This window comes from Oncorhynchus mykiss, chromosome 19 (assembly GCF_057628025.1).
Source record: "Oncorhynchus mykiss isolate SJ-2025 chromosome 19, ASM5762802v1, whole genome shotgun sequence".
Taxonomy (NCBI): Eukaryota; Metazoa; Chordata; class Actinopteri; order Salmoniformes; family Salmonidae; genus Oncorhynchus; species Oncorhynchus mykiss.
Genome location: NC_143040.1, coordinates 45,413,073 through 45,435,752, shown reverse-complemented (window position 1 = coordinate 45,435,752; position 22,680 = coordinate 45,413,073). Strand labels below are relative to the sequence as shown.

At 42.4% G+C, this 22,680-nt stretch overlaps 2 protein-coding genes across 2 annotated transcripts; both read right to left on the bottom strand.

Annotated features, from left to right (window-relative positions):
• Positions 1 to 2,582: 2,582 nt before the first annotated feature.
• Positions 2,583 to 4,929, bottom strand: LOC110498570 (membrane progestin receptor beta-like). The gene is made up of 4 exons (XM_090211765.1): positions 4,447 to 4,929; positions 4,018 to 4,287; positions 3,707 to 3,922; positions 2,583 to 3,600 (listed from the first exon to the last, which is right to left on the bottom strand). Exons 1-4 carry the CDS (start codon positions 4,927 to 4,929, stop codon positions 3,265 to 3,267), a joined length of 1,305 nt encoding a protein of 434 aa, XP_090067891.1. The 3' UTR covers positions 2,583 to 3,264.
• An 855-nt stretch (positions 4,930 to 5,784) lies between these two features.
• Positions 5,785 to 7,372, bottom strand: il-17a (interleukin 17A). Its single transcript, NM_001124619.2, is given in 3 exon segments — positions 5,785 to 6,237; positions 6,617 to 6,792; positions 7,327 to 7,372. Coding segments are annotated over 3 exon segments (441 nt in total). The 5' UTR covers positions 7,360 to 7,372; the 3' UTR covers positions 5,785 to 6,005.
• Between the last annotated feature and the right edge of the window lie 15,308 nt (positions 7,373 to 22,680).

Genomic DNA, 22,680 nt, shown 5'->3' with positions numbered 1-22,680 from the left:
ACTTTAATAATGGAACACGGGTCACTTTAATAATGGAACGCTGGTCACTTTAATAATGGAACACGGGCCACTTTAATAATGGAACGCTGGTCACTTTAATAATGGAACACGGGTCACTTTAATAATGGACCACTGGTCACTTTAATAATGGAACACTAGTCACTTTAATAATGGAACACTGGTCACTTTAATAATGGAACACGGGTCACTTTAATAATGGACCACTGGTCACTTTAATAATGGAACACTGGTCACTTTAGTAATGGAACACTGGTCACTTTAATAATGGAACACGGGTCACTTTAATAATGGAACGCTGGTCACTTTAATAATGTTTACATAATGTTTTACCCACTTCATATGTATATACTGTATTCTAGTCAAGGCCATCCTATTAAACTATTGCTGTACATATACTATTCTGTCCTACATATTCTACAGATATACAATACACAACAATAGACATAAATCTATTTTTAAAAAAGTAAATTAATGGAATTAAGAAATATAGAAAAATTAGGATGAGCAATCTCGAATCTATTTTAAAAAAAGTAGATTTGAGATTAGGAGCATATATATATATATATACTGTTAGATTTGTGTCTATTGTTGTGTATTGTTAGATACTACTGCACTGAGCTAGGAACACAAGCATTTCACTACACACACATTATATGCTAAATATGTGTACGCGACTAATACAATTTGATTTGATCTGATTTATTTGGTGAATACAGGGCTGGGTTTGAGTCGGATTGAGAATGTTGTAGAGGAGTTTTAGCATGACATCACCCAAGGGTGCTGATTGAGACATACTGTAGCAACAGGGTCTAACCTAAAAATAGCCTTATCTTCACCGACACACAGTCACTCATGCACCCATGCATGAATGCCCTTATTGTTCGCAGTGGCCATGGCTCACTAAACCTGTATATGTGTCTGTATTAGTGTGAGTAGGATCACATTGTTGAAAGATGCATGTGTCAGAAAGTTTAGTTTATTGTTTGAAAAATTATGTTTGAAACAGAGTGAACCTAAACAGTGTGAACCTAAACAACGTGAACCTAAACAGAGTGAACCTAAACAGTGTGAACCTAAACAACGTGAACCTAAGCAACGTGAACCTAAACAGAGTGAACCTAAACAGTGTGAACCTAAACAACGTGAACCTAAACAACGTGAACCTAAACAGTGTGAACCTAAACAACGTGAACCTAAACAGAGTGAACCTAAACAGTGGGAACCTAAACAGTGTGAACCTAAACAACGTGAACCTAAACAGAGTGAACCTAAACAGTGTGAACCTAAACAACGTGAACCTAAACAACGTGAACCTAAACAACGTGAACCTAAACAATGTGTGCCTAAACAGTGTGAACCTAAACAACGTGAACCTAAACAACGTGAACCTAAACAGTGTGAACCTAAACAACGTGAACCTAAACAACGTGAACCTAAACAACGTGATCCTAAACAACGTGAACCTAAACAATGTGTGCCTAAATAGAGTGAACCTAAATAGAGTGAACCTAAACAGTGTGAAGCTAAACAGTGTGAACCTAAACAGTGTGAACCTAAACAACGTGAACCTAAACAACGTGAACCTAAACAACGTGAACCTAAACAATGTGTGCACCCATGCATGAATGCCCTTTGTGTTCGCAGTGGCCATGGCTCACTAAACCTGTATATGTGTCTGTATTAGTGTGAGTAGGATCACATTGTTGAAAGATGCATGTGTCAGAAGGTTTAGTTTATTGTTTGAAAAATTATGTTTGAAACAGAGTGAACCTAAACAGTGTGAACCTAAACAACGTGAACCTAAACAACGTGAACCTAAACAGTGTGAACCTAAACAACGTGAACCTAAACAGAGTGAACCTAAACAGAGTGAACCTAAACAGTGTGAACCTAAACAACGTGAACCTAAACAACGTGAACCTAAACAGAGTGAACCTAAACAGTGTGAACCTAAACAACGTGAACCTAAACAACGTGAACCTAAACAACGTGAACCTAAACAGTGTGAACCTAAACAACGTGAACCTAAACAACGTGAACCTAAACAGAGTGAACCTAAACAGTGTGAACCTAAACAACGTGAACCTAAACAGAGTGAACCTAAACAGTGGGAACCTAAACAGTGTGAACCTAAACAATGTGAACCTAAACAGAGTGAACCTAAACAGTGTGAACCTAAACAACGTGAACCTAAACAACGTGAACCTAAACAACGTGAACCTAAACAATGTGAACCTAAACAACGTGAACCTAAACAACGTGAACCTAAACAGTGTGAACCTAAACAACGTGAACCTAAACAGTGTGAACCTAAACAACGTGAACCTAAACAGTGTGAACCTAAACAACGTGAACCTAAACAGTGTGAACCTAAACAACGTGAACCTAAACAAGGTGAACCTAAACAGTGTGAACCTAAACAACGTGAACCTAAACAACGTGAACCTAAACAACGTGAACCTAAACAATGTGTGCCTAAATAGAGTGAACCTAAATAGAGTGAACCTAAACAGTGTGAAGCTAAACAGTGTGAACCTAAACAGTGTGAACCTAAACAACGTGAACCTAAACAATGTGTGCCTAAATAGAGTGAACCTAAACAGTGTGAAGCTAAACAACGTGAACCTAAACAACGTGAACCTAAACAACGTGAACCTAAACAACGTGTGCCTAAACAGCGTGAACCTAAACAGAGTGAACCTAAACAGTGTGAACCTAAACAGCGTGAACCGAAACAACGTGAACCTAAACAACGTGAACCTAAACAACGTGAACCTAAACAACGTGAACCTAAACAACGTGAACCTAAACAACGTGTGCCTAAACAGTGTGAACCGAAACAACGTGAACCTAAACAGTGTGAACCTAAACAGCGTGAAATTGTGAAATGCTCCTCAATAGGAACATAATCACAGCATGAATGTGCTTGGAGTAAAAGTGTTCATCTTTGCTTCACAAATCACAACTCTCCCTGCAGTAGATCGTAATGACAGTAGACACTGCCTCCCTATGGCCAAAGATGCACACTACAAATGAGACAACAACGTACATAAGCCTATGATCACCAGTGAATTATGTTCAAAACAAATAAGTGACCATAAAAGCTAGATATCAAGTCATCGTATGAAGGCCTTATAATGTATAAGAATTCATCTTACAATCCCCAAATCTCTCTCTCCTTCCCCTTTTACCCTCTCTTCCCCTTCGTTCTACCTTACACCAGATCTCTCTTTCTCCCACTCTCTATCCTCTCTCTACCTCCTCCCCCCAACTGTCCTCCTTCCTCAGCCTCATCTCCACCAATCTCCTCATGACCACAGCTGTCAGCACGCTACAGAACACCAGGGCAGGAAATGACACGGCTGCCACCAGTAGGCGGCACTCCCCGTACTCCCTCGTCAGGGACGCCCGCCGGGACAGGAAGTCCTCAAACACTGCTTCCTGTTGGGTCAGCGTGCAGAGGGAGAGGAGGAAGTGGAAGAGCTGGTGCCCGTGGCCGATGATGTCACAGTGCCCAGGAAAGAAACGCTCAGGCATGGGACAGGAGAAGAAGAACGCTGCCAGGAGGAACAGCAACACCTGTGTGTGACATCAGAGTGTCAGATTGTGCAGAAACCTCTCCCCAACCTCAATCTTCTCTATCTCTTTCTCCATCATTCCCCCTCTCTCTCTCCCTCTCGCTCACCTGTATTGCGTGTAGGGTCATAGCAGGGTCGTCTCCCCAGGTCCTGCTGACCAGTCTATGTGCCACAGGACTGCTGACTAGCAGGTACTCCAGACCGGTTGGCACGACCTGGCACAGCTTACGATGGAGTGGGTACGGGTGGCAGTAACTGAGTTTGGCAAAGCAGCAGCAGGCACAGGACAACCAAGCCAGGAGAGCTGCTGCAGGGAGGAACACCTAACAGAGGAGAGGTTTGTTCGTAACTTTGTTCCTTTGTCCACTCATTCATTCACTCATTCACTCATTGACTCCCTCATTCACTCATTCCCCACCTCTCCTACTCGACTGCGTCTCCATGCGGGATCAGAGCTGTAGAAGTATAGAGCCAGGGCACAGCCATACTGGTACACAGCCACTCCCACATAGTCCAGGAAGAATAGGGCATAGTGGGCCAGCTCGGAGTGGGACTGGAGCAGGTGGGCTGTAGCGCTGCAGCACAAGTAGGTCAGAAGAGACAGGACGTAGTAGACCAGTGGTAGACAGGCCAGGTCCAGGTAAAGATCCAGCCCGTCTGGTCCATTCAGGGTCAGGCCCACGAGACCCTTAGGAAGGGTGATGAGGTTTAAATAAAAGGTTTAAATCTGCAGTAATTGTGTTGCATTATTTTGGACACAAATGCGCACATACAAATGCATACATACAAAATTCATCTAAATCTAACCCTAACACACACTGAATTACACAAAAAAGTATTGAAGTACCCCTCCACACATCACAGCAAACACAGAGAACCTCAGGGCAACGCAGACTCCGGCCAGCAAGTGGCTCCACACGTTGATTGTCTCATTGTGTATCTGGAAGAGGCTGAGGAAGTAGAAGCTCCAGGAATGGCCCACGGGCCGGTAGCCAGACAGGATGTAGGGTTCACGGAAGAGAAGGGGGACCTCAGTGTCTCTGACGGTGTGGGGAAGAGAAGACAGAGAGGAGAGGAAGGAGGAGAGGGAACTCATGGGTTTTAGGGAGAGGGAGACAGATATACTGGGCATGGTGGAATTGGGGGCAGGGGGAATGAGGGGGTAAGGAGAATGGGGCACCTGTGAGGAGGTTTGAGGTGAGGTGAGGGGGTCTGTCTGTAGAGGGAAGGACAGCAGGTTGGTAACTGTGTTGTCATACTGAGTTTGGTCGAATTTGATGAGATGCATGCTTTGCCCAAAAAATAGGATAACACAATAAGAGGTGTACATGATTGTACATTTACAGACATAACTGTCATTGGACAAACATGTTACTAGACTTCTCATGCCTCTGGTGTATCCTCTGCCATATAATGCTCCTCTTTCAAATCAACATCAACATCAACATGCTGCTGACTAATCTGGTTACATATGCTCACAGTGACCAAACCAGGAACTCAACCTTGTGAATAACAGTTAGCAGAAGACATACTTGTAGATGTCTACTATAAACTAAACCAGAAAGCCCTGAAGAAACATGTTAAAAGTGGATGTAGGAGAAACAAACCTAATAAAACAGAACTTTGAATTCCCCCTTTTAACACATATATAACAAGTATAGGCTGCTGTTCCACAGAGGTGAGAGAAGGACAAAGGAACTAACCTGAAACTCTCCCTTTCTGGACTTTCCCACCTCTGACTACTGACTGCAACTTTATGTGTATCAACATTTCACTCCCACCGATCCCAGACATCATTCCCTCATTATAGGGATCTATTTTGCTTGGCCATCTCTCTCTCTCTCTCTCTCTCTCTCTCTCTCTCTCTCACACACACACACACACACACACACACACACACACACACAAGGGTAACAGAAGGTATGTTCTACCTCATAGCTCTTAGTCAGCTTAATAAAACAATGAGTCTCCTTTTCTTAATGAATGTAAGAATTTGTTTCCAATTATGCTTATTTTCCTCCCAAACACAAACTGCAGACCACGAGGATAATCAGTCATGAGACATTCTTTAAATTGTAGTGAGATTTCCCTAGTAACTTCTACTGCTGATTTTTCAATTCTGATGAATGGACTGGACATTCTATTCTACTTCAAAAAATAATATATTTCAAAAGGTTTAAGACAATTGGGTTTTAAAAATGTTTTATTGCTCAAATAGGACATATGTCAATGGGGATCTTTTTCTTGAATTCTACTCAACTATTCACAGTCAATTCTTCTGCTTAGTGGGATTAACAAATGTTGGACCTCCCTAGTTACTTTAAATTAAAATACATTACATTTGGATTGAATTAAATGAATAACCAAACAAAGTAAGGCCATAGATGTAGTGTACTGCAGGCTACATCAAGTAGTCCTTGCCCAGGCACAGGTGCACCCCACGGCCACAGACAGGAAGGAGGCGCTGTAGCACTTCCTGGTGGCTGAAGTGTAGAGTACCACGACCTGCTGGTAGATAGGTACAGAGTTCTGCCTGTAGCGCATGTACTGGCTTCTGTTGGTGGGGTAGACACAGTACATAGAGCTGCACTCGGCCTCCCACATGGTCTGAGGAATACGGTTCTCCACTGTAGTGCTTCTAGAGATTAAACAGAGAGAGAAGAAAATAAATCAACAACAAATATTTAAACCTACGGATAGTATTCACAGGCTTTACATAGAGCTTGTATTAAGATTGTAAGACAGTCACATAACTCAGATCAAGGTAACATTTTTTTGAAAAGGATTTCTTTAGGTACAGTATCAAATACTGTAGTGTGTGTGTTAATGTAAATTTGCAGTAGGTAGCCTAGCGGTTACGAGTATTGATCCAGTAACTGAAAAGTCGCTGGTTCAAATCCCTGAGCCGACTAGTTGAAAAATCTGTCAATTGTCCTTGAGCAAGACACTTAACCCTAATTGCTCCTGTAAGTCACTCTGGATAAGAGTGTCTGCTATATTATGTAAATGTAACTCACTTCCAGGTCCAGGGTGACAGAGAGCGTGTGTGAATGTTCCCATTTCCCTCTGATTCCTCTGTGGGAATCTTGTAGAAGTCTGAAGGGATGATCAGTGTTTCGTTACACCTCTCCTTTGTCACCTTCATTCCTTTCGCCATGGTTAGGCCCAGCAGCATAGACACACAGCACACAACCTGAGGATGGGAAGAGATGGAAATACAAGTAAATATGTTAGAAGTTATCGAACAAATGAACAGTGCTGAAACTTAAGCACAAACAGGCTAAACAAAAACCACTGGACAGAAACGGTTCAATTTTTTTTATTTAGATCAATTAAATGAATCAAATTGTCCAAATCGGATGTGACTCTGCACTGTACTAATAAATACATAAGAGATGATGCAACCAAAGAGTTTTTCGTTTATGAGATAAATTAATTAGCACATCACAAGTACATGGCAAAAAAAGTATGGCAAATAAGTACATGTTTGGTCATCCTTATTAGGCAGCTAGTAGCCTAGTGGTTAGTGTTGGGCCAATAACCCGAAAGGTTGCCATTTTGAATCATTGAGCCGAGTAGGTGAAACATCTTTGGATGTGCCTTTGAATGAACCTTAAATGCTCTCGATAAGAGTTTCTGACAAATGTAATCCATTGTTACATACAATTTTCAGTATAACAAAAAAACATTAGTAGTAGCTCTATCACACGCTGACTGTTATACTCACCAGGTACTTCGACAAGTTGCTTTTGAGCTCCATCTCTGATCTCTGTCTGTCTGTCTATCCGTCACGTTTTTATGTCGAACTTCTTTCTCCGGGTGTGAAGTATTTATCTGAATGCCTTGAGTGGAAAATCTGCACGTAATATGGAAAACGGATCAAAAATGAGATAATATCTCTGACCTGACCTGTTTGTAGACCATTTGAAACAAAGGGGGATTCTGCAGATCTGAAATAGTTTGCCTTATCACTAAATCTACTTCCAGGCGCCTTCGGTGTGGAAACACCACGCAAAAAGGTGTTAAAGTTCACCCAAATTACAAAATTACATATGGGTTTCCTTACCCTGTAAGTGTCAATAGACAGAGTATGACAGCAGTTCATACTTAGGTTTAGTTTCCCTGCACTGTTTCGATATGGTAATTTGTTTTGCATTTGTGGCACAAATCACGTTCAAGACCTAGTACAAATATCAGCATTAGTCACTTATACATTTGAAGTCAGAAGTTTACATACACTTAGGTTGGAGTCATTAAAACTCATTTTTCAACCACTCCACAAATGAATTGTTAACAAACTATAGTTTTGGCAAGTAATTTAGGACATCTACTTTGGGCATGACACAAGTAGTTATTCCATCAATTGTTTCCAGACAGATTATTTCACTTATAATTCACAGTCTCACAATTCCAGTGGGTCAGAAGTCTACACTAAGTTAACTGTAAATTTAAACAGCTTGGAAAATTCCAGAAAATGATGTCATGGCTTTAGAAGCGTCTGATAGGCTAATTGACATCATTTGAGTAAATTGGAGGACACATAAACTACTGCAGCATAAATACTGGAGGCTGAGACAGGAGGGGTCAGGAGACACTGAGGCCCCATCCGATGATACCCCCGGACAGGGCCAAAAAGGAAGGATATAACCCCACGCACTTTGCCAATGCACAGCCCCCACACCACTAGAGGGTTATCTTCAACCACCAACTTACCATCCTGAGACAAGGCCGAGTATAGCCCACAAAGATCTCCGCCACGGCACAACCCAAGTGTAGGGCGCAAACCCAGACAGGAAGATCACATCAGTGACTCAACCCACTCAAGTGACGCACCCCTCCTAGGGACGGCATGAAAGAGCACCAGTAAGCCGTTGACTCAGCCCCTGTAATAAAAGAAAGAGGGGAACCGGCCAGGCAGAGACAGCAAGGGCGGTTTGTTGCTCCAGAGCCTTTCCGTTCACCTTCACACTCCTGGGCCAGACTACACTCAATCATATGACCCACTGAAGAGATGAGTCTTCAGTAAAGACTTAAAGGTTGAGACCGAGTTTGCGTCTCTCACATGGGTAGGCAGACCATTCCATAAAAATGGAGGTCTATAGGAGAAAGCCCTGCCTCCAGCTGTTTGCTTAGAAATTCTAGGGACAATTAGGAGGCCTGCGTCTTGTGACTGTAGCGTATGTGTAGGTATGTATGGCAGGACCAAATCAGAGAGATAGGTAGGAGCAAGCCCATGTAATGCTTTGTAGGTTAGCAGTAAAACCTTGAAATCAGCCCTAGACGACAGAAGCCAGTGCAGGGAGGCTAGCACTGGAGTAATATGATCAAATTCTTTGGTTCTAGTCAGGATTCTAGCAGCCGTATTTAGCACTAACTGAAAAGTGTATTTAGTGCTTTATCCAGGTAGCCGGAAAGTAGAACATTGCAGTAGTCTAACCTAGCAGTAACAAAAGCATGGATTAATTTTTCTGCATCATTTTTGGACAGAAAGTTTCTGAATTTTGCAATGTTACGTAGATGGAAAAAAGCTGTCCTTGAAACAGTCTTGATATGTTCGTCAAAAGAGAGATCAGGGTCCAGAGTAACGGCGAGGTCATTCACAGTTTTATTTGAGACGACTGTACAACCATTAAGATTAATTGTCAGATTCAACAGAAGTTCTCTTTGTTTCTTGGGACCTAGAACAAGCATCTCTGTTTGTCTTAGTTTAAAAGTAGAAACTTTGCAGCCATCCACTTCCTTATGTCTGAAACACAGGCTTCTAGCGAGGGCAATTTTGGGGCTTCACCATGTTTCATTGAAATGTACAGCTGTGTGTCATCCGCATAGCACTGACAGTAAACATTATGTTTTTGAATGACATCCCCAAGAGGTAAAATACACTGCTCAAAAAAATAAAGGGAACAATAAAATAACACATCCTAGATCTGAATGAATGAAATATTCTTATTAAATACTTTTTTCTTTACATAGTTGAATGTGCTGACAACAAAATCACACAAAAATTATCAATGGAAATCAAATTTATCAACCCATGGAGGTCTGGATTTGGAGTCACACTCAAAATTAAAGTGGAAAACCACACTACAGGCTTATCCAACTTTGATGTAATGTCCTTAAAACAAGTCAAAATGAGGCTCAGTAGTGTGTGTGGCCTCCACGTGCCTGTATGACCTCCCTACAACGCCTGGGCATGCTCCTGATGAGGTGGCGGATGGTCTCCTGAGGGATCTCCTCCCAGACCTGGACTAAAGCATACGCCAACTCCTGGACAGTCTGCGGTGCAACGTAGCGTTGGTGGATGGAGCGAGACATGATGTCCCAGATGTGCTCAATTGGATTCAGGTCTGGGGAATGGGCGGGCCGGTCCATAGCATCAATGCCTTCCTCTTGCAGGAACTGCGGAAACACTCCAGCCACATGAGGTCTAGCATTGTCTTGCATTAGGAGGAACCCAGGGCCAACCGCAACAGCATATGGTCTCACAAGGGGTCTGAGGATCTCATCTCGGTACCTAATGGCAGTCAGGCTACCTCTGGCGAGCACATGGAGAGCTGTGCGGCCCCCCAAAGAAATGCCACCCCACACCATGACTGACCCACCGCCAAACCGGTCATGCTGGAGGATGTTGCAGGCAGCAGAACGTTCTCCACGGCGTCTCCAGACTCTGTCACGTCTGTCACATGTGCTCAGTGTGAACCTGCTTTCATCTGTGAAGAGCACAGGGCGCCAGTGGCGAATTTGCTACTCTTGGTGTTCTCTGGCAAATGCCAAACGTCCTGCACGGTGTTGGGCTGTAAGCACAACCCCCACCTGTGGATGTCGGGCCCTCATATCACCCTCATGGAGTCTGTTTCTGACTGTTTGAACAGACACATGCACATTTGTGGCCTGCTGGAGGTCATTTTGCAGGGCTCTGGCAGTGCTCCTCCTGCTCCTCCTTGCACAAAGGCGGAGGTAGCGGTCCTGCTTCTGGGTTGTTGCCCTCCTACGGCCTCCTCCACGTCTCCTGATGTACTGGCCTGTCTCCTGGTATCGCCTCCATGCTCTGGACACTACGCTGACAGACACAGCAAACCTTCTTGCCACAGCTCACATTGATGTTCCATCCTGGATGAGCTGCACTACCTGAGCCACTTGTGTGGGTTGTGGACTCCATCTCATGCTACCACTAGAGTGAAAGCACCGCCAGCATTCAAAAGTGACCAAAACATCAGCCAGGAAGCATAGGAACTGAGAAGTGGTCTGTGGTCACCACCTGCAGAACCACTCCTTTATTGGGGGTGTCTTGCTAATTGCCTATAATTTCCACCTGTTGTCTATTCCATTTGCACAACAGCATGTGGAATTTATTGTCAATCAGTGTTGCTTCCTAAGTGGACAGTTTGATTTCACAGAAGTGAGATTGACTTGGAGTTACATTGTGTTGTTTAACCCTTTATTTTTTGAGCAGTGTATATAGTGAAAACAATAGTGGTTCAAAAACAAAACCTTGAGGAACACCGAAATGTATGGTTGATTTGTCAGAGGACAAACCATTCACAGAGACAAACTGATATCTTTCCGACAGATAAGATCTAAACCAGGCCAGAACTTGTCCGTGTAGACCAATTTGGGTTTCCAATCTCTCCAAAAGAATGTGGTGATCGATGGTATCAAAAGCAGCACTAAGGTCTAGGAGCACGAGGACAGATGCAGAGCCTCGGTCTGATGCCATTAAAAGGTTATTTACCACCTTCAGAAGTGCAGTCTCAGTGCTATGATGGGGTCTAAAACCAGACTGAAGCATTTCGTATACATTGTTTGTCTTCAGGAAGGCAGTGAGTTGCTGCGCAACAGCCTTTTCTAAAAATGTTGAGGGGATTGGAAGATTCGATATAGGCCGATGTTTTGTTATATTTTCTGGGTCAAGGTTTAGCTTTTTCAAGAGAGGCTTTATTACTGCCACTAGTGAGTTTAGTGAGTTTAGTGAGTTTGGTACACATAGAGAGCCGTTTATTATGTTCAACATAGGAGGGCCAAGCACAGGAAGCAGCTCTTTCAGTAGTTTAGTTGGAATAGGGTCCAGTATGCAGCTTGAAGGTTTAGAGGCCATGATTATTTTCATCAAAACACTTGAGTGTCTCTCTTGATCCTAGGCCCTGACAGAGTTGTACAGACTCAGGACAACTGAGCTTTGAAGGAATACCTAGATTTAAAGAGGAGTCTGATAGCTTTCTAATAATCATGATCTTTTCCTCAAAGAAGTTCATGAATTTATTACTGCTGAAGTGAAAGCCATCCTCACTTGGGGAATGCTGCTTTTTAGTTAGCTTTGCGACAGTATCAAAAATTCATTTCGGATTGTTCTTATTTTCCTCAATTAAGTTGGAAAATTAGGACTATCGAGCAGCAGTAAGGGCTCTTCGATACTGCACGGTACTGTCTTTCCAAGCTAGTAGGAAGACTTCCAGTTTGGTGTGGTGCCATTTCCGTTCCAATTTTCTGGAAGCTTGCATCAGAGCTTAGGTATTTTCTGTATACCAGAGAGCTAGTTTCTTATGATAAATGTTTTTAGTTTTTAGGGGTGCAACTGCATCTAGGGTATTGCGCAAGGTTAAATTGAGTTCCTCAGTTAGGTGGTTAACTGATTTTTGTCCTCTGGCGTCCTTGGGTAGGCAGAGGGAGTCTGGAAGGGCATCAAGGAATCTTTGTGTTGTCTGTGAATTTATAGCATGACTTTTGATGCTCCTTGGTTGGGGTCTGAGTAGATTATGTGTTGCAATTGCAAACGTAATAAAATGGTGGTCCGATAGTCCAGGATTATGAGGAAAAACATTAAGATCCACAACATTTATTCCATGGGACTAAACTAGGTCCAGAGTATGACTGTGACAGTGAGTGGGTCCAGAGACATGTTGGACAAAATCCACTGAGTCGATGATGGCTCTGAAAGCCTTTTGGAGTGTGTCTGTGGACTTTTCCATGTGAATATTAAATTCACCAAAATTAGAATATTATCTGCTATGACTACTAGGTCCGATAGGAATTCAGGGAACTCAATGAGGAACGCTGTATATGGCTCAGGAGGCCTGTAAACAGTAGCTATAAAAAGTGATTGAGTAGGTGGCATAGATTTCATGACTAGAAGCTCAAAAGATGAAAACATAATTTTTTTTTGTGTAAATTTAAATTTACTATCGTAAATGTTAGCAAGACCTCCGCCTTTTCGGGATGCACGGGGGATATGGTCACTAGTGTAACCAGGAGGTGAGGCCTCATTTAACACAGTAAATTCATCAGGCTTAAGCCATGTTTCAGTCAGGCCAATCACATCAAGATTATGAACAGTGATTAGTTCATTGACTATAACCACCTTTGAAGTGAAGGATCTAACATTAACTATATTGAGATGTGAGGTATCCCGATCTCTTTCAATAATGGCAGGAATGGAGGAGGTCTTTATCCTAGTGAGATTGCTAAGGCGAACACCGCCATGTTTAGTTTTGCCCAACCCAGGTTGAGGCACAGACACTGTCTCAATGGGGATAGCTGAGCAGACGACACTGACTGTGCTAGTGGCAGACTCCACTAAGCTGGCAGGCTGGCTAACAGCCTGCTGCCTGGCCTGCACCCTATTTCATGTTGTGAAGCTAGAGGAGTTAGAGCCCTGTCTATGTTGATAGATAAGATGAGAGCACCCCTCCAGCTAGGATGGAGTTCGTCACTCCTCAGCAGGCCAGGCTTGGTCCTGTTTGTGGGTGAGTCCCAGAAAGAGGGCCAATTATCTACAAATTCTATCTTTTGGGAGGGGCAGAAAACAGTTTTCAACCAGAGATTGAGTTGTGAGACTGCTGTAGAGCTCATCACTCCCCCTAACTGGGAGGGGGCCAGAGACAATTACTCGATGCCGACACATCTTTCTAGCTGATTTACACGTTGAAGCTCTGTTGCACTTGGTGACCTCTGACTGTTTCATCCTAACATCGTTGGTGCTGACGTGGATAACAATATCTCTATACTCTCCACACTCGCCAGTTTTAGCTTTGCCAGCACCATCTTCAGATTAGCCTTAACGCCGGTAGCCCTGCCCCCTGGTAAACAGTGTATGATCGCTGGATGATTAGTTTTAAGTCTAATACTGCTGGTAATGGAGTCGCCAATGACTAGGGTTTTCAATTTGTCAGAGCTAATGGTGGGAAGCTTCGGCGTCTCTCCTCCTCCCGTTACGGGGTCTGAGACAAGAGAAGACTCGGCCTCAGACTCCGACTCACTGCTTAATGGGGAAAACCGGTTGAAAGTTTCTGTTGGCTGAATGAGCGACACCGGTTGAGCATTCCTACAGCATTTCCCTCCAGAAACCATGACAAAGTTGTCCGGCTGTGGGGACCGTGCGAGGGGATTTATACTAACGTTACTATCTGTACTTACTGGTGGCACAGACGCTGTTTCATCCTTTCCTACACTGAAATTACCCTTGCACCGCGATTGCGTCTGAAGCTGGGCTTGCAACACAGCTATCTTCGCCGTAAGGCGATCGTTCTCCTGTATATTACAGTACAGCTGTAATATACAGCGACTGCAATTAGAAGGCATCATGTTAATGTTACTACTTAGCTTCGGCTGTTGGAAGTCCTGACGAACCATGTCCAGATAAAGCGTCCGGAGTGAAAAAGTTGAATGGGAAAAACCCAAAATATAAATGGGAATTAAAAAGTAAAAACCGTTAAGTTGTCAGGTAGCAAAGTAAGGTTGGCAACAAAACGCACAAAACGCACAGCAACACGTAAACAAGTCTGCAAGTAGTGACCGGAAATGGCGACAGTAGTCAATGAGCTACTGTCTTGTGATGCAAGAATGCAGTATGTATGTGATGCAGTACCAGTCAAAAGTTTGATGATATGATACTAACTTCAATCTATTAGCCCTATAATGAATTATATTCAGAAATTTCATCTGAAGGTTTCTTTGAATCAGTACACCACACACACGATTTCTAGCCTGTGACAGCCACCAAGCTAGAACTGACGCACCCCTACCAAAATGTAAAAACCTACCTAGCTAGCATTAGCATGAAGCAATAGATTTGTGCTACATGTTCCCGTAAGAGACCATCAGCAATTTATACTAGCTTCAATCTATTATCCCTATAACGAATATAATCCCTATAATTGTATTCTGACATTATATGGGTTATTTGAATCAGTAACGTTACGATCTGTAGCCAGCTGACAGTCAGTAGACGTGCATCCCATACTGAATTGTCAAAAGCCACACACCCTTGTTTCAAGTTGAGCGCACACACAGCATTGCTACCTCATTGTCACGCCCTGACCTTAGAGAGCAGTTTTATGTCTCTATTTGGCTAGGTCAGGGTGTGATGTGGGGTGGGCATTCTATTTTTTGTTTTCTAGGTTTCTATATTTCTATGTTTTGGCCGGGCATGGTTCTCAATCAGGGACAGCTGTCTATCATTGTCTCTGATTGGGAATCATACTTAGGTAGCCCTTTTTCCCTCCTTTCAGTGTGGGTAGTTAACTTTGTTTGTGGCACTTAGCACTGTAAGCGTCACGGTTGTTGTGTTCTTTTGTTGCCGACATTTTAAAAGAAAAGAAAATGTATGCTCACAACGCTGCACTTTGGTCCACTTCTTTTGACGGCCGTGACACTCATTAATAATATATCTAGTCACATGTCCATGGTTTCTGGTTTTCTTTTATCTTCCGGTATTGAGTGACTGTCCTGGTCAGGAAAGTTCAAATCCAAAATTGTATCCATCACCTTTGTTGGTGGTGTATGTTTTTAGCACAACAAGCTTTGGCATGCCAAACGTGTGCTCAATGTGTCTGCTTCGGTGCCATCATTACTTGAATGAGGGAAGAAACTGTTTTGCGAAAATGACTTCCACCAACACCTATGGCCTAGATGATTATAGTATCTATGGGGATCAAAGTTGCTATGTGAGGGTGCGTTAGGACTGCTTTTCACATGTATTACTATAACAAGACATGGGATACTTGTTAAACATAGTATGTAATGTGACTGACCAGAACCTACATCTCCATATAAATGCAACTGGTATCTTAGTGGAAGACACACAAAGGATGCAGTTTGAACTCTGTTACACTGTCAGTAACTCCACTGCTCTTTTATTAATGAATGAGCATAAATGAGAAGTATAATATACTAACAAATGAAAATGGCAGATGCCGCTTTTTGCTTTGGTATTAACCTGCAAATTGTAACATATCATGCCAAGAAAAAAGGCAGTAACTGCCGTTTAAGGGTCAAAGGTAATTTTAGAGGTCAGGGACAATTAAAAAACTGAAGCCATTTTTCTCAGTTCAACGCTATGAACAGTTACTGCCTTTTTGCTTGGTAGGGCAGTATAGCACAACCCATTACACCCCTTTGCTGATCGTTGTTTTAGCCTGTTGCATGCATTTACTCTCTTATCTCAGCGATCAACCGCATCGGCTGAACAGATAACAGAAGCAGTTGTGAGATACTCCTACCCAGTTGTAGTCTAGTCATTCCGTACACTCTAGACTACACAACTACACAACAGTTTTATTATCTATCTCTCCATCGAGATGAAACTCTGTTCTAGATAGATGCCTCCAATGATAGGGCATCCTCATGTGCTCTCGACTACCCAACCACTGCACAGATGAGTGAAAGGCTGACTGCATCCAGACACGGTCCCATTTTAAAACAGGTTACATCTACCACCTTAACAAGCCCTCTCAACCTGGGAAACGTGCACATGCACACAGTCAGATGCTGTCCCAGGGAGGGAGGGAGGGAGGGGGAGAGAGAGGGAGAGGGAGGGGGAGGGCAGGGGGAGAGGGAGGGGGAGAGAGGGGGAGAGGCGAGAGGGAGAATGGGAGAGAGGGAGAGATTAGTGGAGGCTATACACAGGTTTTCTCCCACTCACTTATTTTTCAGTGGGCTTTGCGTATTCTCACTTCTTAATCCCCATGATGCTATCAATTAAATAAGGAGGATGAAACAGATCATAATGCTTAGCTTAAAATATATTTTTATAAAGCATTATTTCACATTTTAGTCCCAGAAATGTGCACACGGCGGAAGGCCTATTAGAGAATGTTCTAAAATGCAATTAGCAGGTGTTAGGTTCCAATTCTCAGAGTAAAAAACTCTACGGACACTATGAAAGCTTAAACCAAGTTTATTCTTCCCAGAGGATCAATACAGCTGCATTAGACAAAACATATTTCTACCAACACAAGTATATATAATCCAATTTAGATGCACTCCTCCTTCTCTCCAACCTTGACATCTGTTATGGTTCAACAGGATAATGAAAAAGTGATGGGGTAATAAACCGTTCCTCCTCCCTTAAGGTGACCTGACCTCAACCCCCTTGATGCCTAATCCAAAGCTCTCCAACCGTATCACCCATAGCACTCCCTTAACACCCTCCCCTCTACCCAGCACATTCCAAAGCCATCTGGCTCCTACAGATAACCATTTAACTTCTGATGTCAAAACCAGTCTCTATCACTCCTCAGATACTATAGTATAACTTCTGATGTCAAAACCAGTCTCTATCACTCCTCAGATACTATAGTATAACATCTGATGTCAAAACCAGTCTCTATCACTCCTCAGATACTATAGTATAACTCCTGATGTCAAAACCAGTCTCTATCACTCCTCAGATGCTATAGTATAACTTCTGATGTCAAAACCAGTCTCTATCACTCCTCAGATACTATAGTATAACATCTGATGTCAAAACCAGTCTCTATCACTCCTCAGATACTATAGTATTACTTCTGATGTCAAAACCAGTCTCTATCACTCCTCAGATACTATAGTATAACTTCTGATGTCAAAACCAGTCTCTATCACTCCTCAGATACTATAGTATAACATCTGATGTCAAAACCAGTCTCTATCACTCCTCAGATACTATAGTATAACTCCTGATGTCAAAACCAGTCTCTATCACTCCTCAGATGCTATAGTATAACTTCTGATGTCAAAACCAGTCTCTATCACTCCTCAGATACTATAGTATAACATCTGATGTCAAAACCAGTCTCTATCACTCCTCAGATACTATAGTATTACTTCTGATGTCAAAACCAGTCTCTATCACTCCTCAGATACTATAGTATAACTTCTGATGTAAAAACCAGTCTCTATCACTCCTCAGATACTATAGTATAACTTCTGATGTCAAAACCAGTCTCTATCACTCCTCAGATACTATAGTATAACTTCTGATGTCAAAACCAGTCTCTATCACTCCTCATGTACTATAGTATAACTTCTGATGTAAAAACCAGTCTCTATCACTCCTCAGATACTATAGTATTACTCCTGATGTATCATGTCTCTAGTATAACAATGTTCCAAGTTTAACCCAGAATCTAACACAGGAAAACACAGTTCTAAAATGTGTTCCACACATGCAAGCGGACAGAGATGGGAATATCGGTTAGAAATGTAGAAAGAGGAGAGATAAAGATGCAACAACTGTCATGGGTTGCTCATATGATTAGGATAATGCCTTTCGCAGCAAGACATTTAAATACATTTGAAAGAATAGAACAGGAGAATGCATATGATAATGTCTTCATAAAATAATTGGCTCCATGTTTCTATGGTGGGATTTTGGCTATAGACTACTTTGAGCAAGATAACACATGCTTCATAATATGAAGTAAAATGTCCAGGTTTCAAACAATTTAAGGACATACAAAATATAGAAATGCTAATGATAGGACTAACCTTCAGGTAAAACCTTCCCAATTAAATGTTAACTGGCTACAAAGTAACCTATTCCTACATGGCAAAATTATTTAGTCTACCTGGCATTTGCATCAATCCAAGTTGTCATTTGTTTTTCAAACTTAATCTCATGTGCTACAGAAACGCTAACCAAACAGTGCTACTGTAGGTGCCTGCACACCTGAATTAAAGGGTAACTACACAACAAACAAAAAACTTTTCTTCGCTTTTTCCCAGCCGTCAAAACTGGTCTCCTGATGTGGTTTAAACATTGAATTTAGAACATCTCATTGTGTTGTGTTTCTATATAAAGAAGTGTAACTGAGAGTAAAAACCTTCTGACACAGTTGATAACTTCATTTATCTGTTTCAATAGCATTACCCTACTTGCACAGTACAGCATGGGTCGGCCTGACTGTGAAAAAACAATATGGGATTCATCATTTTAGATAACTTAGAGTGTACGTGTCAGCATGGTGTATTGGAGGCGAAGACAAGTGCAGGAGGGCAGATACAATGAACAGGCGCACTTTTATTATAGTTCCAAAAACGAGAGCACTACATGAAACAAACATGCTCAGAAAACGGAACATAAAAGTAGAGCGCGTAAACTAACACTACCTAACATGAAAACAATTACACACAACACATGATGGGAAACAGAGGGTTAAATACAAGTAGCTTAATTGGGGAAATGAAAACCAGGTGTGTATGGAAACAAGACAAGACAAATGGACACACGAAAAATGGAGCGGCGATGGCTAGAAAGCCGGTGACGTCGATCGCCGCACGCCGCCCGAACAAGGAGAGGGGCTGACTTCGGCAGAAGTCGTGACAGTATGGCACTGTTTCTCATATAATTTTTCACCCAGGGCGCCTTTCCTTTGCCCGGGCAGCCCATTTAGGACATTTTGGGAAAAATTTGAGTATACCCACTTCTCCAGGCCCACTACACCACTGACTACAACCTTTTAAAACAGACAAAGCAGCATATTACTGTTCATTATCCTTGAATTTTTGAAGCTGACGGGTATTGTACTGTACAGTACATTACTTTCCTTTTATGGACCTACCAACTTCCTGTGTCTTTCCTGCTGGCCCCGCCTCTTACTGTTACATCACAATCTGTGTGATGTGGTTCCTAGCTTCCTCTGATGTGGTCTGGTCAGACTGTGTAGAGGTTTCATTCTTAGTCTGCTGCTGTGACTCAAAAGATACTTACTTGTGGGAAGTGTATCAGCACTTCTGTGACCCCATTTTATCTAGTGTGTATGTAGACAAATGCAATGCTTCTGATATAACTGCTACCCATGATACAATAAAATACAACATAATAATATGATATACACTACCGTTCAAAAGTTTGGGGTCACTTAGAGATGTCCTTGTTTTTGAAAGAAAAGCAAATGTTTTGTTCATTAAAATAACATCAAATTGATCAGATATACAGTGTAGACATTGTTAATGTTGTAAATGACTATTGTAGCTGAAAACGGCAGATTTTTTATGGAATATCTACATAGGCATATGGAGGCCCATTATCAGCAACCATCACTCCTGTGTTCCAATGGCACGTTGTGTTAGCTAATCTAAGTTTATCATTTTAAAAGGCTAATTGATCATCAGAAAACCCTTTTGTAATTATGTTAGCACAGCTGAAAACTGTTATTCTGATTAAATAAGCAATGAAATGAGCCTTCTTTAGACTAGTTGAGTATCTGGAGCATCAACATAACAGTGGGGTTGATTACAGGCTCAAAATGGCCATAAACAAAGACTTTCTTCTGAAACTCGTCAGTCTATTCTTGTTCTGAGAAATCAAGGCTATTCCACGCGATACATTTCCAAGAATCTGGAGATCTTGTACAACGCTGTGTACTACTCCCTTAGTACCTGCAAAACACCAGGCTCAACGTCAGTGAAGAGGCGACTTCATTAAATAGTACCTGCAAAACACCAGTCTCAATGTCAACAGTGGAGAGGCGACTCTGGGATGCTGGCCTTCTAGGCAGAGTTGCAAAGAAAAAGCCCAATCTCAGACTGGCCAATAAAAATAAAAGATTATGATGTGCAAAAGAACACAGACACTGGACAGAGGAACTCTGCGTAGAAGGCCAGCATCCCGGAGTTGCCTCTTCACTGTTGATGTTGAGACAGGTGTTTTGCAGGTACTATTTAATGAAGCTGACAGTTGAGGACTTGTGAGGCATCTGTTTCTCAAACTAGACACTAATCTACTTGTCTTCTTGCTTCTATTCTGGTTAGAGACAGTTTGCGCTGGTCTGTGAAGGGAGTAGTACACAGCGTTGTACGAGATCTTCAGTTTCTTGGCAATTTCTCACATGGAATAGCCTTCATTTCTCAGAACAAGAATATACTGACAAGTTTCAGAAGAAAGTGCTTTGTGTCTGGCTATTTTGAGCCTGTAATTGAACACACTGTTATGGGGCACAGCACAGGCGAAACCAAGAGCAGACTCAGACAGGGAAACAGGGATGAAGTGCAGATCCGGGGAAGCGCGAATGAGTTGTAGGAAACCAGATGTGGAGGCTGAGGTTGGAATGAGCTGGGTTGGGACAGGGTAAACAGGGAGTCCAAGGGAATCCAAGGGAGTGATGGTGAGCTGAATCCAGAACAGGGTAGGAGGGTGGTGAGATGTGGAATAGGAGACAGGAACAGGAGTCAGAGCGGCAAAACAGAACAGGATCGTCAAAACTGAGTCAGAGCGGCAAACCTGTACAGGAGTCAGAGCGTCAAAACTGCAGTGAGAGGATAAACAGCTTCAGGCAAGGAAACACAGCAGGATACAGGATCTTAAATATCAAATAGCTAGACGCATGACTGACTGAACGGAGATTACAATCTGGCAGAGTGGAAGTGGCAGGACTGAGTTCTTGATTATGGAACGGGTTGCAGCTGGTGGGGATCTGCTCTGACTCCAGCACACCTGTCTCCAACCACACAATCACACACACAGAGAGGGAGAGGGAGAGTGTACTGGGGGAATGGCTGCAGCTCAAGGAGACAACGGATGTCCACTAGGGCTGGAGCAGATGTGACACCCACAAACGCAGATACTCAACTAGTCAAAAAAAGTCCAGTTTTATTGCTTATTTAATCAGAATAATAGTTTTCAGCTGTGCTAACATAATTGCAAAAGGGTTTTCTAATGATCAATTAGCCTTTTAAAATGATAAATTTGGATTAGCTAACACAACGTGCCATTGGAACACAGCAGTGATTGTTGCTGATAATGGGCCTCTGTACGCCTATGTAGATATTCCATTTAAAATCTGCCATTTCCAGCTACAATAGTCATTTACAACATTAACAATGTCTACACTGTATTTCTGATCAATTTGATGTTATTTTAATGAACAAAAAATTTGTTTTTCTTTCAAAAACAAGGACATTTCTAAGTGACCCCAAACCTTTGACCCCAAACCTTGGTAGTGTATATAAAGTGACTAACCAAAAGTCAGGAAAGTGCAAATATATTTGTGCCCTGTTCTAAGCTCTTGATTGACCAGTGTCCGCACAGATACACACGTGTAGCCTTTTCCTGCCGTGTAGCCTTTTCCTGCCGTGTAGCCTTTTCCTGCCGTGTAGCCTTTTCCTGCCGTATAGCCTTTTCCTGCCGTGTAGCCTTTTCCTGCCGTGTAGCCTTTTCCTGCCGTGTAGCCTTTTCCTGCCGTGTAGCCTTTTCCTGCAGTCAAATGACCTAGTAGCCTCATGGGTGGAATATTATTCATATTTTTTTTTTAAACTGTGTTTATATGTCAAACGGTTTAGTTAAATTTCAGTCTTCTGTGATGTATATAAAGTGTAAAATTAGGATGCAAACTCAAAATTATGGTATAGGTGTCTTCTTTTTTTAAGCCCATAACCATGTGTGTGAAGTGTATACTTTCGTTTCAAAGTTTGTTTATTTATGACTACCAATAAACACTCTGTGTGATCCTGATTTAGCCCAGTGCAGTAAAAGGTTAATCGATAAAATGTTTTTGGGTCTCCCCGCGTGGTTCCTGGATATTACTTAGCCCACGCTGGTTGGCTGTTAGCGGAAGAGGAGGAAGCAACTTCAGAGATTCCTGGATGTTTAGAAACCCCCATGTAGGTTAACCCTGGCCCTGACATCCACATTTCGACTGACAGTGGTGTCCTAGATTGTGATGACAGAACAAATGGGGGAAACTAAGTCCTAGAAGACCTGAGCCACATCAAAGCCAGTCAAGCCTTAATGAAGTACCTGAACTCTGAGCTTTTTATGTATCACGAACTGGATATCAAATTGTTTTGCAAACTAAGAGAATATGACGCTTTGTTTCAGGAAGGGCTG

What these genes read in the sequence shown, in the direction of transcription:
- LOC110498570 (XM_090211765.1), bottom strand. Translation starts at nt 4,929, where the DNA reads ATGTACACCTCTTATTGTGTTATCCTATTTTTTGGGCAAAGCATGCAT. An exon ending in TTGCTGTGATGTGTGGAGGG is followed by an intron (nt 4,288 to 4,446) that starts GTACTTCAATAC and finishes ACCCTTCCTAAG; the next exon opens with GGTCTCGTGGGCCTGACCCT. An exon ending in TGACCCTACACGCAATACAG is followed by an intron (nt 3,601 to 3,706) that starts GTGAGCGAGAGG and finishes TGTCACACACAG; the next exon opens with GTGTTGCTGTTCCTCCTGGC.